Here is a 19,676-nt window from a genome sequence, read left to right on the forward strand (position 1 = left end):
ATCATTGAGTCTTGACTGTGAATTAATGAATTTCTGCATAAAATTTTTAGTTCGAAACCATCTTAAATCTACAGAAAATTGCAAGTGTAGCTGAAAGACATTTTTATTTTCCTTAACCATTTAATAATAAACTTCTGGCCCAAGGCCCTAACACCCTGATTAATTTAGTGCATATTCCTAAAAACAAAAAAAAAACGAGGACTTTCTCCTACAAATCCACAGTACAATAATGAAAATCAGGAAATACACATTGACACATACTACCATGGAATTGTCAGGCCCTGGCCAGGTCTCACCAATGGTCTTAGTAGTAAAAGAATCCAGGTGAAGATTACACACTGTTGTTACTTGACATGTCTCTTCAAATTCATTCAGTCCAGAAGAATTCCTCAGGATTTGCTCTTGACTCTTGGTCTTGACCCTCTGGAAGATTACACACCATTCATTTTGTGGAGTGTTTCTCAATTTGACTTTGTGTGGTGTCCTGCTGTGAAGATGCGAGGGAGATTCTCACATTACTAAAACCATATTAATGCCTCCCATGAAGGGACTAGAAGCCTTGCTCGGAACAGTGCACAAAGAAGCAGAAGTCCTAGCTAAGCAGCCACTTCTCTTCCTCTGTTTGACAGGAACACAAAAGTCATATAAACTGTTTCAGAAAAGCATGTTTATGTATGATCAGACTAAGGTGATAGAATGGAGATTTTTCAATCATTTATTGTAATCACTTCTATCCTCCAATTCACCTACAACAATGAAGTATTACTGCTATGTCAAAAGGCAAAACAAAGTTCTTTGAAGGCTACCCATATTCATGTACCAAAATTGCTTGCCAAAACATGTTGCTGGAATGTTCTAAAAAGTGATCAAGGTGATGAATGCACAACTATGGGATTGTAAGCCACTGATTGTTCATCATGTATGGAATGTTTGTGTGTGAAGAGTTATCAATAAAAATATTTTCTTAAAAATGTTGCTATACTTTGTTTCTAGGTTCTTGGCCATGCCATGACAAAGAATTCAAGGACACAGCACAGCATCGAGTTAGCCGGTAGAAAGTTTATTAAGAACACGCGTGAGAGAACATGCAGGCCCTCTCACAAGAAAAGAGGAGTGAGAGGCAAAAGGCCCCCAGTGTTGGGGCAATTTGCTTCTATTGCTTAGCTGGGCTTATTCCACTCGCCCTCATTGTTTGGGGCTCTTACCTTACCCTCCCACCTCTCCAGGGCGGTGCCTGGTGGTAGATAGTGCATTTGGGTGAGTTAGCTCCCCAGGGTGGTCCGTGTAGATGCATTTGGGTGAGTTAGCTCCCCAGGGTGGTCCGTGTAGATGCATAGCCCCCGCCAGGGTGTCTGTGCAGGACTCAGGTCCTTCTGACTGCCAAGTCCAGCTCAAGCAATGGTTCAGACAGGGTCAGATGGGGCAGTGGGAGATTTATGAAAAACACAACACAAAGTTTAAGAGAAAGTGGGGGCTAGGTGGTTCATTGCCTGACTGATGGCAACCGGCCCAGAGAAACCACTGCAAGTTTATTTTATACTGCTTAACAACAGAATGCAGATAATGCAGTGCAATCCATGAGAATGTGCTTGACATAATGAACAGAGATACAGAATTTTCTTGAGTACAGAGTGGACATTAATTAGACTGCTTGAAACTGCAGAGGCAGAACTTTCCCACAGTCGGGCCAGATTAGGTAAGGTGCAGCCGAGGCCGGACCGCATGTCACAGGAGCCCAAGGGCCCTCGCCTCCAAGGTTATTCTGACGTGGCCTTGACGGCAGTCAGATGCTTACTTCATGAAAAACCTGGCCTGGGCCCCAATCTGACCTTGATTAACTGTCCTTGCCCAAGGGCTCCTTCACAGTATTTTCTCTCCCTTCATAGGTCCCTGTGTTAGCCCGCTTCAGTACCATCTATTACATGTCAGCTGACCTAACCACAGCTGCAGTTCTGAAAACAAGGTCCAGTCTGTTCCCTCTGACACCAGCAAGCTGCACCCAGAATGGGGCTGTTTTCTTCCCAGCTTGCAATTGTACTGGGAGGTACAAGATTGGAGGCGGGTAAATTGAAATGCCACATCATTCTTACTAAATTCAGCATCTTCATTCTTCTCTAAGTGTTCTGTGGTTGTTTTATATTTTTGATTGGATTCCAGCATTCTAAAAAAAATTGGCCCCGATAGTTTTTGCCAGCTTCCTCATGATTTTAGCGGAGGGACCTAGTTATGGAATTAATTTATTCTGCCATTGGAGATCTGTGCCTGGAATTTGGTTTTGTCTGCCCTCTGACTTCAAGGGGTGACTATTTTTTTAAATATCACTGTACTGGATTGAAAGGATTTATGTGCCCTGGAAGAGCATGTTCCAATCCTAATCATTTTCCTGGGAGCAGCCATTTGTTTTAATCCCTATTCAATAATGTAGGAAATTTTATTAGGTTATCTCCGTGGAAACGTGACTCTCCCCCGTGTGGGTATTAACCTTTCATTAGACGGAGATGGGACTCCTCCCATTCTAGGCGGGTCTGGTTTAGTTGACTGGAATCCTTTAAAGAGGAAGCCTTTTGGAGAGAGCTTGAGAATAATGAGAGAGCTACAGAGCTCCGTTAGGAGATTCCGAGAGAGCAGAGCCACAGCACATCCGTGAGGCAGAATCCACCAGGCTCAGACCTTTGGAGAGGAAGAAAGAAAACACCCCTGGGAGAGTTTCATGAAACAAGAAGCCAGGAGAGAAAACTAGCAGATGCTACCACATTCTCCGTGCGCCTTTCCAGCTCAGAGAGAAACCCTGAACATCACTGGCCTTTTTGAACCAACATATCTTTTCCTCGTGCCTTAGATTGAACATTTTTTGGACTTGTTTTAATTGGGACATTTTCAAGGCCATAGAACTGTAAACTCACAACTTATTAAATTCCCCTTTTTAAAAGCCATTCAATTTCTGATATATTGCATTCCAGTAGCTAGCAAGCTAGAACAACCACCAAGGGGATTTTTCTGATATTCACTCTTTACTTAAGATTGCTGATTAATAGATCAGAGCTGTCGTTTCCTCTTCTCTGTTCATTAGTATTACTTCTTAACTGGTACCTAATTCCACAGCCCTTGTGCTGGTTTGAAATTCTTACGCACTCCCCAGAAAAGCCATATTCTTTAACCCTGATTCAGTATTATAGAGTGGGATCTTTTTGATTAAGTTGTTTCCATGAAGATGTGACACACCAATTGTGGGTGGGACCTTTTCGATTAGGTGCTTTCCGTGGGAATATATCTCCTTCCATTTGAGATGAGTCTTCGTCCACCTACTGGAGTCCTTTTCCCTTTTTCATGGAAAAAGCTGTCAGAGCTGACAGTGCTGACAGAGCCAACCAACAGAGCCAGCATGAAACTCAGACTTTTGGAGAAGCAGAAAGAAAATTTCCCTGGGGAAGTTGTTTAAAACCAGAAGCCAAAGACCACAGCAGATGCCAGTCAGCTGACGGAAGTGTTCTGACCCATTGGCCTTTCTTTAGAGTTAAGAAATCTTCATCTAGATGCCTTAGTTTGGACATTTTTATGGCCTTAAAACTGTAAGCTTATAACTAAAATTTCCTTTTTAAGTGCCGTTCTATCCCTGGAATATTGCATTCTGGCAACTTTAACAAATCACAACAACACTTACATTTACTATTTCCCTTTTATCTCTCAAACGACAGAGATATTGCCCATGACAGCTCATCTCTTTCCAACTACGGCCCATCTGGCTGTCCATAGGTGAGCATCTTGGCATTTGCACTGCTACAGCATGCCCGGGGCTATCTACATGCCACCTTCTACCAGTCCTGGGGTCCTCCCTGGCATCTGGTGGTGAGTGAGTGAGCCCACTCCAGAGTCCCATCCTTAGAGATCAATCCTAGGATGGAGATTCCATGTTCTTGAGTTGATTTTCTTAGAAACAGAGTCCAAGATGAGATTTTTTGTGGAAATTATGTCATGGATGCATGTACTCTGATGAAGGGGAATGTGGACAGCAGAAAATGTGTGCATCAGGGAAAGCTAATCAAGGATATGGTTTTGGCTGGAGTTCACTTTCACCCTGGTTGCACAGAAAGCTTAGTTCACAGATCACAACAGCTCGTTGGCCCCTACTTGGAGAAAGGTGCTTGTCTCTGTATGTCTATGTAAATCATTCATTGGCTTTGAGTACCTTGGGGAAGGGATATCTCTCTAGAAAGAGGCTCCCTGTTTTGGTTGAAATTGTCCAGGAACTTTAGATTATAAGTGTGCTTGTTTCTGTACTTGGAAAAGGTACCACCATTGCATCTACTAGAAGAATATATAAATTAGATTAACAATAATTTTTAATAGTGGGAAAAAGCAGAACAAATGGGATTGGTGACGGTTACAGAAAAGTTGTACTGGTGAATATAGCATTTCCATTCTCACTTGAATAAGTAAGTCGCAAAAATTGCAGAGCATTTCTTTTTACTTTATAACCTGGGTAAAATATATGGGTATCTTAAAATATTTTTTTCTTTTTCTCTATGTTTGAATTATTACATACATTCTTGGAACTAATATGCCCTGAAATTAATGAGGTGCTCAGTTGTTTTCAATTATGAAATGTATCATTGCATTGTAGGATTAAAGCATTAGTGATGCAGTGACAGAGATTGGGCTTCACCTGTGCAAGAGGACACAAAGGAAATTGGTATTCATGTCAGACTCAGCAATATTAGGACATTATTCCCATGAGAAAAGCTCTTGGGGAAGCTCTGCCATCTTCTCTTGGTATGCTTTATCAAAGATTTCACTTTGTGCCACGGTGAAGTGATTTTTCCAGTCACCATTGATTCCTGTTCAATACAAAAAAATAAGTCCATATGACATTCATAAATAGTATCTTAAGCTCTCATTCAACTTCCTGTGTCTGTCCCTACTTCCCTTTCCTGAACAGTGACCTGAAAATTCTATGTAATATAGCAGAGTGCTTAAGAACTTCCAATCTGGAGTCAGATACCAATTGTTTCTAATGCTGGACTTCTAGCGTATAATGTATTAGAGCCCCAAGTTTGTCAATGGCTCGATAGGATTTTTCTAATACTTGCTCATAGTAAAACCATGAGGATAGAATAGTAGTGAAAGGCAACAACAACATAATAATAGCTGAAATAGGTTTAGTAATTCTTATATACCAGGCATTGTTTGAGGATTTTACATGCACACCTCATTAACAGTCACATCATGCCTGTAAGATAGTGGCTGTCTTTTGTTTCTCCCAAACCACATTTACACTTGGTCATATAGGTAGAAATTGTTTTCTTACTACTCATTTTTACTTCCAGGTTATTCTTTTCTTTCCTTTTACTCTCACCTTTGAATCTCATAGCAACCAGCTATGCACTGCCAGTGCATTTTCTCAATGCAACTTTCTCCCACTATCAGGTCAAGCACACTGGGATTCCATAATAATTATCATAAAAATATGGTTGAACTCAATTTCCATATAATGATCCTCCTAATACTCTGGTTTTGCTGCTGTTTGACCTTTTATTTTTCTAATGGCCATTTTCTTCTCCCCATAAGCGACTCAACCCGAGGTTACACACCCTGTATCACTTTATTCCTAATATCCATTGCTCTTCATTCAGCTCAGTGCCACATCCCAATTTCAGAACCAGCTGCTGTATTTCCACATCATTTACACTAGCACTCAATTTCCCTCACTAGTTCAACTCCATTGAGACACAAAATCTGTAATCCATACCTCCTTTTCACATGCCTAATCATCCCTGAAGTGTTTAGGTTTCAGATGACTCTTATGCCAATTTAAGTATTCAAATACTACCCTTGTTCCATTCCCTAATACAGAGGAACTCACTGCACATTTATTTCATGGTCCGAAATTAGAAAATTCTCTCACCTTTTCTCATCAGTTGTCCTTTGCTGTGATCTATTAAGTAACCTGGTACTGGAGAAAAATTACTCGTTTTGTTATCCTTTATGACCTGGAAAGATACATTCTCTAGGAATGAGTTCAGTTCTTCCGGGTTTAGCTTCTTGCCCAAGAACTGACTGATCACCTCTATACTGTTTCTCATGTCCTAAATTAGGAAACACAAAAATCAGAATACGGAAATAAAATTCAATGCAGAAAATTGAAAAAGAAACAGAGGCACAGGGGAAGGAATATCCAAGAGGAGATTTTAAAAACGAGGACAGGTGGTTCAGTGGTAGAATGTTCACCTTTCATGTGGTAGACCTGGGTTCGATTCCTGGACCATGCTCCCCCCCCCCAAAAAAAAAAGAAAATGAGGAGACATGAGAGAGTGTGATTAGGTTGTGCACATTTAGAAAATGATCAAAATGGCATAAGGCTAAGATGGAGTGAAAAGAAAACCAAAGACAGCTGGATGTAATGGAGAGGTGGAAAGGTGATAACCATTGTTAAAAGATGCCCAAATCAATATTTATAATCTATGCCAAACCACAAGCATGTGTATCCCTCTCATTCTATCACCCTATAAAACTCCAGAGTTTGCTTCCACTTGGAGAGTTTCCTTGTCTTCAGAAGTCTCCTGAGGTGCAACAACTGAACAAAGCCTTTAGGCTCCACATGAGTCACCTTTGATACAAGCCACCTCTTCCTATGAATATATTTGAATATTTACATATACAGCTCATGACAGAATTATTCTTGTGCTCGGTGTATCTGAGAATATCTAAATGTTTCTTGTACTAATCTTGACCTTGCCAAGTCCCATCTTTCTTTCTATCCTGATATTGCTCCGAGTTTCAACATTGGGTCAGATCTTTCTTCACCAATATTTTGAAATTTGTCAGCAAACATTTATCTTGTCAAGGAATTCCTCGTGCATACCTTAAATGTTTTAAAAAGCAATAAATAGGAACATTCAAAAAAGGGCACATGTCCTACATATAAAGGACAATGAAGAAAAGGTGGACAGTAACTCAACTTGATCTCCTCACTGGGAGAATCTCCAACTGAAAGGAGAGAGAAGGAACATTTAAAATGCAGGGAATTTAGACACAATGGAATGGGGAGAAAGAGAAGGAAGTTTTTGGAAGAATGGTCACCTGATGCAAGTCCTCATAGGTGACTGTCAGGAAATTCTCGTTTCCTCTCACCATCAGCCATCCACGAATATGACCAAACCCTGGTCCATATGATACTGCAAGAGAAGAGGAGAGGTGGCCTTTGATTCATTCTTATCTATTCAATTACTCATAAAATGCTGGACAATTGTATGCATGTCATAAGTATTTAAGGAGTAAATGAGTGAAGTAGTGGACATTTTCCCGACAAATGAAAGTCTTGCATTTACCACATAGATTGCAAAACATTGGATGCTCTATAACATAAAATATTTTAAGACCAGTTTCACATGTGAGAGAAATGATATTTGGAATTTTGAAGGAAATTGACACAGCAAATAAAGAGCTAGTATATAACGGACTCAGTACATTATGGAGGTAATGTTTTTGTTCTTTCCACTATGAATATTGTTTCTTTCCCCAATACCAGGAGAAAATGTGATTAACTGTAGCAAACACTGATCTTTTATCTGTTTTTCATCCATCCTATACTTTTGAAAAAGCGCAGATTATGAAAAATTTTCCTCCCTCAATTACTTTATTCAAATATCTCTAGCTTAAGAGGTCATGTCCTGAGTTTTCCTGTTACTTGAATATTGTGGATGTGTTCAGAGTGGAGCATCTCACCCATGCTGACCAACACTTCTTCCCTTGAGATTTTTGGTCCTGATGTTGAGTAAAAATGCTGTCTCAACAATAAAATACATGTTCCCCAATCCAGGAATGGTGAGCTCTTTTTCAGATAATATTGACATAATGCAATAGAAGCCTATATTGAGAACCAAAAAAAAAAAAAAAATCTTCAAGAAGTAAAGAGCAGAGATGCGGGATGTTCTGGCTGACTGCAGAGCTCCACTCCTTCCTTAGTGAGGTTTAGGTGAATTCAATACTGATTCACTCATAAACTATGGCATTTTCATAATTTCCTTTTTGTTTCAATAATTCAGGATGTCTTTAAAGTTAGTCCATTGCTTTGGGCATGGATCCTTTCTATATAGAATCTTTTGGTGAATAGGAACTCAAATTACGATGTGAAACAAAATATAGAAAGAGAAAAAAAATGTGACCCGCCTCATTCAATGAGGGCCGTAAACTTCTTCGGACCCTGTTCTAGTTTGCTAGCTGCCAGAATGCAACACACAGAGACGGGTTGGCTTTTAATAAAAAGGGATTTATTTTGTTAGTTCTTCAGAGGAAAGGCAGCTAACTTTCACAGATCCCCTTCCCTTCTTTTTTTTTTTGCATGGGTAGGCGCTGGGAATTGAACTCAGGTCTCCAGCATGGCAGGTGAGAACTCTGCCACTGAGCCACTATGGCCCACCCGGGCAGCCAGCTTTCAACTGAGGTTCTTTCTTACGTGAGAAGGCACAGGGTGATCTCTGCTGGCCTTCTGTCCAGACCTCTGAGTTCCAACAACTTTCCCCAGGGTGATTTCTTTCTGCATCCCCAAAGGCCTGGGCTGAGCTGCGAGTGCTGAGATGAGGTATGCTGAGCTGCTTGGGCTGTGGTGAGTTGAGTCTCTCATTTAAGCAGCAGCCAATTAAATCAAACATCACTCACTACAGCAGGCACTCCCCCTAGCTGACTGCAGATATAATGAGAAACAGATGAGGTTCACATACCATTGGCTCATGTCCACAGCAATAGAACTAGTTGACACCTGGCCAAGATGACAACTGAATCTAACTACCACAGAGCCCTTTGTAAGATACTAAAATTCAGAAGAGAGAAAAACAGGGAAACAAGAAGCTGAAAGCAACGAAACCCAGAAGAGAAAAGAGAGACAAGCAGATGCCACCATGTGCCTTGACATGTGAGAGAGGAGCCCCATATCACCAGCAGCAGGTCTTTGGCAGTAAAACATACCCTTGATGATGTCTTGATTTCAACATTTTTCTCAGCCCCCAAACTATAAGATTGTAAGATAATAAATTTCCATCATTAAATTCCAACCTATTTCATAGTGTCTGCTTTGAGTAGCCTTATCAATCTAAAACAGATATCAGTGTGGGTCTTTAAACTATGAGACAGTGTTAACCTGAATTTGAGGTGCAAGAACTTCTCAATTCCATACAGAGCCCATATTTTGAGTCAGACTCACCACTTCCATGAAGGAACCATTGAAAGTATTGTTCAAATGACTCTGGATTTTTGGCATTCTTCATTGCTCTCGAGAAATAATAACCAGAAGTTATAATATTTCTGCTATTTCTCATTATGTAAATAGCCTTAAGTGGAAAAGGAAAAAAAAGTGAGAAGTGAATGTATCCAATTCCCTTGCCTCTAGATCTTGGAAAATGGAAAAATAGCCATTTCCCAACAAACCTTAGGCTACAGTTTAGTCTTCTTCCATTCATTCTTTTAACATTTGCTGAGAACCCATTGTATTCCAGAAATTTATTTAGACCATAGATGGGGCAGTGAATAGACATGAATTGTTTCTGTCCTCAAAGATATTACAATACAAGCCAAGGGGAAGTTGCCTAATATTTTGAGGGAAAATTATGTTATGACATTTTAGTGCTGCTGTTTGAGCTGCCTTGCATTGTGCATCAGAATATCTCAGTTGTGCTTGGACTCTGTCCCTGACTCCCTATTTAATGCTAGTCCAGACATTTCATGCTCCAGATCTCAGTTTCTTTACCTACAAATTTTTACTAAATCAGCATTCCCCAATCACTAATCAGACAGATGCTAATGATCAACAGTTTATAAATATTCTATTTGTTAAAAAATTCAAAACAGTGGGATGAACAATCTCAAATGATGCTGCTGGAAAAACTCATAGAAAATATAAATTTCAGGGTTTCTCAAAACAAATGAAATGAAGAGGTAGTTTTGTAACAATAAACTTGAAAATCTTCTAAGATCTGCAGGATCAAGTGTTGTATAATGTCATTTCCAATTCCTTCTCTTTAGCTATGTGTCTTGACCACATGAATTCCCTTCCCTGTGCCTCAGTTTCCTGTTTTGTAATATGGAGATAACAATGTGGTAACAGTAAGAATTGGGGCAATATAAATGATTATGATGATAGCTAATAATGCTTATTGAGAATGTACCATATATAAACAACCAACCATTGTAAACACTTTGTCACATGCTGTGCATGGTAGTTTTACAAGAGAAGCCCAGCAAAATACACCAAATAAAACATTTGCTCAACATCAGAACACTAACAAATGGAAGAGGAGTGATTTTGACAGTGTGCTTTTTGGAAACTGTTATGTACCCCCAGAAAAGCCATGCTCTTTTAATCTAAGTTTGTGGGTTGACTTCTTATGGGTGGAATGTTTTGATTAGGTTATTCCCATGGAGATGTGATCACCCAATTGTGTTATAATTGTTCGCCAGAGATGTGACCCCGCCCATTCAGGGTGCATCTTGATCCTTTCCTGGATCCCTTGATGAAAGAATGAGCTGACTCAGAGAGCAGGAGTCTGGAGATTCAGAAAGAAAACACCCCAGCACTTACCGGAAGGACCCACAGGAGCTGAGAGAGCTGTTTGAATCCAGCAGCTGGGAGAGAAGGGGAGCAGATGTAACTGTGCCTTCCCTGGAGAGAAACTCCAGGACGCGATCAGCCTCTCCTGATTCAAGGTGTCCTCTTGTTGGTGTCTTAATTTGGACATTTCCATGTGATCACATTGTGGTGAAGTATAGAGAATAGATGAGAGATTACCTGGAGCATCTATGTCATATTTAGGGTGCAGTGAAATGTTGAAGACTCCACCCTGAGAAAGGGGACGTTGAAGATACCTCCCACCTACCTGTGTGTCCCGTGCTTGTCCCATCACTTTGACAGCCCACTCAGGACCACTCTCAGACATGTTCTGCTTATTTTAAAATTATCCCTAGATATGTGACTTGTTTTCAAATATCAATTCAGGTCAGATATGACTTACAGTATAAACCCATCAATAAATTAAATTACCCTTTGTAAATCCTATATAATACATACTGTATGTATGTATAATGCCAATATTTCTAAGTATATAATATATGAATTATATGCACTCTGAAATGTCTTAGTACTTATTCTATGTGTCAAATTATATAAATATATAACACTACTACATGTGAAAAATGAACTATAATACATATGTGTATATAAAAGCACATGTAAAAATATTATAGTACATATATTACTATATGTCTAAATATTTTATGTCCATAAAATATATATATACTATGCCATTTATTTTACTACATATATTTATACATATATGTGATAAACACACATATTATAAAATTTTTCTACAGCATATATAATTATACATGTGGTTAATATATTTATACATACATATATGTATTCCATGTGATATCTTATTATACGATGTATTTTATATGCTCTATTAAGTACATATTTATGCCATACATAAAGCCATTTGTTTACCAGTATCTATATTTATGCTAATCTGTATCAAGGCATACATAATGTATGAGCATTAAATATTTTCATTAGCATACCTACATTTTGTTTAAACCACTCCAACCTTTCTATAACCATATAAACATGACTTTGCTACTGTGAGCATTAAATGTGGGTGAACTCATCAGAGGCTGGCCAAGCGCATTGGGGTGAGACAGCACAGAGCCCAGAGTCGGGGCTTGTTGAAAGGGTGAATGGGGGATGCAGGCGAAGGGTCAGTAGAAGGCTCTCTTAGGCTCTGTTCTCTGCGGAAGTTTTGTTTGGTTTTCTTCCATGTTTTCAGGAAAGAAGCACACTGACATGGAGAAGACCTGGCCTACAGGTTTGAGGGTTTCTGACCTCAAACATTAGAGAAAAGTTACATATCAGAGTTCACAATGGAAATCAGTGCAAGGGAGGTTCAAAGACTAGTGGGGCTTCTGCCATAACTGAGGGGAAGAGAGATTTTGCACATTTTTTGAGAGCATAATGGAGAGTCATTGGCATTTAAGCTTCTGGCATTAAAAGATCCTCAAGGTGTACTACTTTCTAAATATTCATTTTTCATCAATTTTATTGTCTTGTCATAATATCCAGGTCCCTGAAATCTCTGCAAATAACCAGTGTACACCTCAGTAATCTATCTCAATTCTCTCTCCTTAACCCCATCACGAAATAGTAATGACATAGGGTTTCTTATTCTGACATGAGGGAGTAGCTGGTACTATAGGAAACTATAAAACTAAATAAAATATTTCAGACAATAGTTTTCAGGCAGTTGACAAGAGGCTGAGCAAGACCCCAATTCACAGGAGAAGGGAACCTAACAAATTGAGACCATGATCCCCCATTCTCCACCTGGGGATAATTTCAGCTGAGCTGAGGAGGAAGAAGTCAGTTTGGGCAGCTGGAGTGCCTGAAATGGACAGAAAGGGACATCAGAAAGGAGGCAGGTGTAGAGGGATGGAGCCTCGGAAGCCTGTGTCGACATTCTCTGTAAACTGAGGGCAGAAGTCGGACTGCGTGCGTGCAGCGAGGTCACGGGAGACTTCCCCGTGACTCTTAACGAGTGCCCAGCCCGAGAACAACACAAACGTGGCAGACAGTGGGAGAAGGGGTAAGAATATCTCCTGACTTCTCATCAGAGAAAATATAGGCTGAAAGAAACTTAAAAGTTGCTTCTAAAGTGCCCAAAGATTACACACACATACACACACAACCATTAGCCCTTAATTCTTTGTCCAGTAAAATTGTCTCTCAAAAACAAGGGTGGAATAAACATGCATTTTAGAAACATGAAAGCTGAGAATTTATTGCCAGTGGCTCAACCCAATAAAAAGTAAAATAAGTCCCTGGGTACAAAGGAAATTATCATGCTTCTCTGGGAAAGGATAAAGAGCTTTAAAAACAGTAAATAAGTAAGTAAATATCAAAGTCAATATTTTTCCTCTTGTAATTCGCTTAAAAGATAATTAATTGTTTAAAGCAAAATTAATACTATAAAACAGTCAATAAACTAAAAAATAGAAAAAACTAAAAAGATAGAAAAGAAAAAAGAACTAAAAAATAGAAAAAAAATTGCTTAAGGACTGGTGGTATGTCAATGAGATTACATTGTTGTTAAGAGTACAAGATTTGTGAAATCACAAGTGTAAAGTCAGAAAAGGAAAAGAACATTTTGAAGTTTGGATTGTAAAGTGGAAACTATGACTCTAAAACATTGCTACTAAGTTAAAAAGGTATATTGTTGAACAACCATTAACAACAAACAAGAAAAGGTAGTTCTGAAGCCAGCAAAGAACATAAAATGGGAACAAAGGATGAAGAAAGAAAAAGGCAAAAAGAAATAAAACAGAAGGCCTAAATGAAAGTAAAAAACAAGTGCATTTACTGGAGACAAAATGCAAATCTACTAATTATAATGTTAGATGTAAACAAACAAAACACCCCAATCAAATGGCACCTGTATGGCAGTGAGTTGGGTACTTTAGGATGGGGTGAGACAGAGGTTTACTTAACTAATGAAGACAGTGTTTCCTGGAGCCACACTGAGGAGATTACTTAGTATCTGACAGAGGAGCTTGGAACAAGATTGTCTAATATGCTCACTTTAATGAACCCCACAGTAATTCTGTCCCTAAGACACAGGCATACAGGACAGCCAGATAAGTTAATAGTGTCATAGCCATTGTCCACTCACCTTGGCTTTGGAATTGAAGAATGACTTGGGGAAGAGATGAATGGGGAAGTGGGAGGTAGAGAAGCCTGGGTGTCCTTCGGATGGATGATTCTTTATTTGCTCTAGCTCTTCCAAATACTCTAGCCACAGTAAACAAAGCCAGGTGACAACAGACTGGACCCAGCTCGGATCGCCTCTGAGTGAATCAAACAGATGATCTCCAACAGCCAATTGGTTCCTACATAAAGGAAAAGAGTATCACCTACTTCAGTCTGACTTTTGACCCTACCATCACATCTTCAAGACACTTTTTTATTTCACCAACAATGCCCACGTCTGTAAATGCAATTGATGTTTACATTCTGCAGCTCCTTTAAGCAGCATTTGATCAGTTCTGCATACCTGAGGCAGTTTGCTTGCTGGGCTTCCCTGAGACCTCACTCAGGAGCCACCCTTGGTCTTACTGCTCAATCACTTCTGCTCCCTCCTTATCAAATACACAACATTTCACCACTAACCAGTTTATCTTTTTCCTTATGTATAGCTGTAATGAGTGTGAATGTGAGGATTTCAGAGTTGACCAAGAAAAAGATTTGTCCACTAGATGGATGAGACACAAAACTGTATATTGACAGGTCTGTGTGAGAGGGTCAAGCTCTTGTAGCAAAACCTTTCCAGAGCCAGCAGCACAAAGAAATCACCAGAGAGAAAGCAAGGCAAGGGGGAAACCCCCACACTCCTAAGGGGGAGGAGAAAGTAGGGGGTCTGCTTACATGTCTAGACTCAGGACTGTGGAGAGCATCTGGGCAGAGAGCTCTGAGGGGCCAAAGGGCAATTTGGGGCAATGTAAGTGCAGGGTTTTTATTTTTTCCATGGTAAACAGATGTTGGGCATATGCAAAGCAAGTTAACCATAAGTGGCTAAAGACTGCTTGTTTGGGGCTGTTGTTTATAATAAATGAATGTGTAAGAATTTAAGTTTGGCACCAGGGGTCTTTTGTAAATGTCCTGATCACTGAGGTGATTACAGGTTCCACAGTCACTCTAAACTGCCTCCAGCCTCCCCTCATGATGCTCTCCCACTGCCTCCTCCTCACCACAGCCAGCCCTATCTTACAGTTCCTCCAATATGTGTTCTTTTCTCTGGACTTCACCCACCCTCCCTCCCTCAAGGAGGGCACCCTGTCCCTGCTCTGCTCCCTCTTCACACTGCAATCTCACCTTCATTCTTGATATCTCAAGCTAGAACCTTCATTCTTCTCCAGGAATACTTCACTAATCTCCCCTCTCCTGATGCCTCCAGGTCACCAGCATCTGCTCTAGAAGTCCCTCCTCCGTGTCCCTGTTATCTGTCAACTCCCTTTGAGTTACAGTTGCCTGTCGTAGCGCCTCCCTGGGACCACTCCTGCCAGCAGCAGAGCCTACTCTGAAGCAGAGAGAAAGCCCTCAATTGCTGACATCACCCCACAGCCCTTCTCCCTTTCTGATCCTCCTTCCTTGCCTGACTTTGGGTAAGCAAGTGTAATGACAACTCTGTCCTTCACCACAAATTCATCCTGCGAAGATGTCAGGTTTTTAACAGTGTTGGTGGGTAAAGGAATCCGTTTGGTCCGCACGTAATCAACATCCACCCGAAATTCTGCTGCCAGGTTGGGCCTGGTTGTCCCATTGCTCACAATCTAAGAAGCAGCTCGCTCTGTTTGCCCGAGCTGATGAGGGTAATCTTTTCAGAAATCCGATCAAGTTGTAAAAGGCAGAGAGACGGGGACAGACCAACCTGCAGCTTGGTGAGGTTGCCTTCTTGGGTCACAGCTATTGAAATGAAAGGGTGACAGGACATAGCTCTTTAAACACAGGTTGAGTAATCATAAGCTAGCAAAGTGGTACTAACTGCAGGTTGGGGGAGAACTCCATCAGGTCAATAAACAAGCAGAAAATAGAAGAAATGTGGACGTGCTTATACAATGAAAGGGAATTTAAAATCATTAAAGCTAAATTCATGCTGTTAAACTTGTCCTAATGACACAAAAGAGACCAATCATGACATGGGTAAATTCTGATGGAAACAAACATTTTTTAATGCAAATTTCATGTGCCAGGTCTGAAGGCACCCCGAATGTTACTGCTAAAGTAGTACCAGTAACATTTTGTGGCTGCTGGACATTCTTTATACCGACGCTTGGTAATTGGGTTTTTCTGTGTTCTTCCAGCACTCAAGAGCCTTTTGGTGCCTTAAAAACCCTCAAAGCAAAAAACGGTTTCAAGTCAAGACATCTGACTGGGTGAGTGGTCATCCAGGTAAAAGTGGATGAGGAAGTCAGTGAGTGGGTCCTATTTCCAGAACAATCTTCCACGCTCCTTGCTCTGGCCTCTCCATCTTTCTGTTCTCTGGGTGCCGTTCTGTGTGGGTTTGAGGATCTAATGTGAGTTTGACTGTACAGGGTTTAAAATCTGCCCTAAACTTGTCTGTTGAGTATACTCATGGAAAATAAGTCATCTAACTTATTCAGTGGTATTTAATGAAATTAAGTATGCCTGTTTAACTGTTAACTAGTGTGTTACCTAGGTATAGTAAGTGTTTAATGCCTGTTTCATTGTTAATTGGTGTTTTAAGCAAATAGTACCTGTTTAATTATTAATTGGTGTGTTTAGTCTAGTTATTAATAGATGTGATATTTAAACGTATAGTAAGTGTTAAGTGTCTTTAAATTTGTTAGTTGGTGTCTTGCTGTGTTTGTATTGGTCAAGTGTTCCTAACTGGTCACTGATTATGGATCAAAAAGGGAACCTTTGGACTGTATTGAAAAATGCATTTTTAAATTCTTTTAAAAATATAACAACAAACATTCTTAACTTATGATCATTCTATTCTACATATATAATCAGTAATTCACAAGATTTTCTGTAACATAATCTGGCATCAGTACAATTTATAATCAGGGGAGAAATGACCTGAGAATGATGCTATGGAAAGATTACAGTTAAAGTTCATTACAGCTAAAATTGTTCTGCAAAAGGGCAGAAATGGGATGAGATGATGGACACTCATTCCTTTAATTGTCTCTATCAAAACTATTTCTATGTTGTTGTGTAATTAATTTTCTATTTGTATCTGTCTGCTGGTTCAGTGTATATTCATATAGTTCCAGGGGATAACACCAAATTAACAAAAAAAATCTTAAAGAGCTCTATTTGAACTACTTAAAAATAAATAGTTACCTTTCTATAAATACAAAAATTAATACTCATGAAGTAAAAAAAAAAAAAAAGAAAAGGAAAGTAAAACCCTCTGGGCAGCAGGGTTCAAAGCTTTAGTTTTTCTAATTACTATAAACAAACCTGGTCAATAGAGAGAAATCACCCATGGAATTTCCCTAAGGCAGCAGAAGGTTGCCAGAGGGCTGCCTTTTGGAAAGGGAAAGAATTTTCCAGTTGTCCACGTCAGAGCTTCAGGTAAAATAGATCTAATAATTGGAAATAATTAAGAAGGGTGTAAGAACTCTCAAATCCTGGAGCCCTCACCTAAAACTTTAAAACCCAGGTTCAACAGGCCAGGTTTCATTCTTTCTGTTCCACCCATATCTGCTTCCAGAGTCTAAGCACCTAAGGCAGCCATATGAGGGAGTGGTGTAGGAATATGGGGGAGGAGCGGTTTAGAATTCTTTCAGCTGGGTCTGGAACTCAGAGTGGAAAGTATAGAAAAGTACTGTGGAATACATCATGCTTGTTAAACTGCTTTTTTCCAGTAATACCTCTGCAATGGTAACCATTGTAATCAGATCACTGTTAAGATATGAATAGCCTTGGGATACAAGTAATTCAATAAGATCTATTTGCCAAATTTCAATAAGTAGAATTAAAAAGAAGAAGAAGGAAGGTCCTTGAGAACTATGAAAAAGCTTTCCTGGATTTAGGCATAGGAGAAGTTAAACAATTGCAGTGTATTTTCCAGAACTTGTTAGTCGATGTACTTTTAAGCTTGTTCACAATTTTAGGACATTGTGAAATGAAAGAGTTTTTTAAGCCTCCAATAGGAGGAATTTCATGAGAAATTTATGAATTAAACTAATGTGATTTTATTCTGCCTAAGTATGTCCTCCCTTCATTTATCATATGTTCATATTTCAAATATATCATATTTTAAAAATCATTTAATTTTGTATGAAATATAATTGGGATTTTTAAATAAACGATTACTTGGATTTCAAAGAATCTGGCTTTTTAGCTACTTTGCTATTTGTTACTTCAGTATATTGAATTTGAATTTGCAATGGCTTTGTTGATGTTAATCAGTACATTTTTGTTAGTAAGTGCCATCAAAAATAAGGAAGATATCACTCTTCGCTTCAAAAAGTTTATATTCAAGTTAGAATATACTAGTACCAGGAAATAGTATACGACAGTAGTAATAAAGAAATTAAAATGCTGGGGGGGAGAGTTCCAAGATGGCAGCTTCATGGGGTGTGGAATCAAGTTCATCTTCCAAATAGCCAGGACTAGTACAGAACAGCTGCTGAGGCCACATCAGTAACTTGGCACACAATGTGCACCAGACAAGCTGGACCAGCTGTGACCCCACATAGAACTCTCGTTACATAGAACTCCAAGGCTTCTCCGGCTCCAGCTGACCCCAGCAATAGCAGAATTGAGCTTCTCTGAGAAATAAAGTGGCTGGTCAGGTGAAAGTAGTTAATTCCCTGGAAGCTGTGCCTTCCCCAGGAGAGGGGTGAAGCCCAGCTCAGGTGGAATCCATCTCTCAAGGAATTCAGACACCATGGTCTGGAAAACTGAAGCAATTAAAGCCAGCCAACAACCTCTTCTCTGTCTCAATCATGTCCCAGCAGGGAGAACCTGCTGAAGTTAAAGGCACCGCATTACCTTCTGCTTGTGGGAAGCCACAGACAGACAAGCACCACATACTGGGCAGGATAGGAAAAACAGAGAGTCTAGAGGCTTTGTAGGAAAGCCTGTCAACCTGCTGGATCTCACCTTCAGGGAAAACTGATGTAGGTGACTCTTTCCTCCTGAGAGGAGGCCAGTTAGGTCTTGGAAAAACTGACTTGGCCTATAATATCTGAGTAGACCCTCCTAAACAAACAAAAATAAATAAAAGATAAAAAAATATATATTTAAAGGCTCCATATAGGCAGGGCAAGAAACAAGAAAACAATAACTGAAAATTTCTGATCTGTTAAGCAAAACCTATGCTAGAGGCCTAGAATAAGCTGAAATGAATGTCAAAGAACCTATAGAGAACAAAGTCATCCAGCAAGAAAACTCTGGGTAAAAAAGTAATAACAATAATGAGAATAAACTAATGAAATCAAATGCCTAGATATCAACAAAAAGTAATGTGTCATACTAGGAAAATCAAAGATATGGCCCAATCAAAGGAACAAGCCAACAATTCAAATGAGATACAGGAGCTGAAACAACCAATCCAGGATGTTTGAACAGACATGGAAAATCTCATCAAAAATCAAATCAACAAGTTGAGCAAGGATATAAAGAAGGCAAATAAAAAGAAGAAATCAAAAGTCTGAAAAAATAAATCACGAAATTTATGGGAATGAAAGGCACAGTAGAAGAGATGAAAAAAAGCAATGCAAATCTACAATGATAGATTTGAAGAGGCAGAAGAAAGGATTTGGTGAACTTGAGTACTGAGCATCTGAAATCTGACATACAAAAGAAAGTATAGGGAAAAGAATGGAAACGTATGAGCAGGGTCTCAGGGAATTGAATGACAACATGAAATGCACAAATATACATATTATGGGTTTCCCAGAAAGAGAAGAGAAAGGAAAAGGAGGAGAAACACTAATGGAGAAAATTATCACTGAAAATCTCCCACCTGTTATGAAAGACATAAAAGTACAAATCCAAGAAGTGCAGCATACCTCAAACAGAATAGATCCAAATAGAAATACTCCAGGACCCTTACTAATCAAACTGTCAAATGTCAAAGAGAAAGAGAGAATCTTGAAAGCAG

The 19,676-nt window shown here is 39.5% G+C and overlaps 1 protein-coding gene across 1 annotated transcript; it reads right to left on the reverse strand.

Annotated features, from left to right (window-relative positions):
- Window positions 1–4,722: 4,722 nt before the first annotated feature.
- Window positions 4,723–15,524, reverse strand: LOC143660024 (sulfotransferase 2A1-like). Its single transcript, XM_077133373.1, is given in 8 exon segments — window positions 4,723–4,835; window positions 5,903–6,083; window positions 7,078–7,172; window positions 9,197–9,323; window positions 13,707–13,885; window positions 13,888–13,923; window positions 15,186–15,363; window positions 15,462–15,524. Coding segments are annotated over 8 exon segments (972 nt in total).
- Between the last annotated feature and the right edge of the window lie 4,152 nt (window positions 15,525–19,676).

Source organism: Tamandua tetradactyla, chromosome 16 (genome assembly GCF_023851605.1).
Source record: "Tamandua tetradactyla isolate mTamTet1 chromosome 16, mTamTet1.pri, whole genome shotgun sequence".
In the NCBI taxonomy this organism is placed as follows: Eukaryota; Metazoa; Chordata; class Mammalia; order Pilosa; family Myrmecophagidae; genus Tamandua; species Tamandua tetradactyla.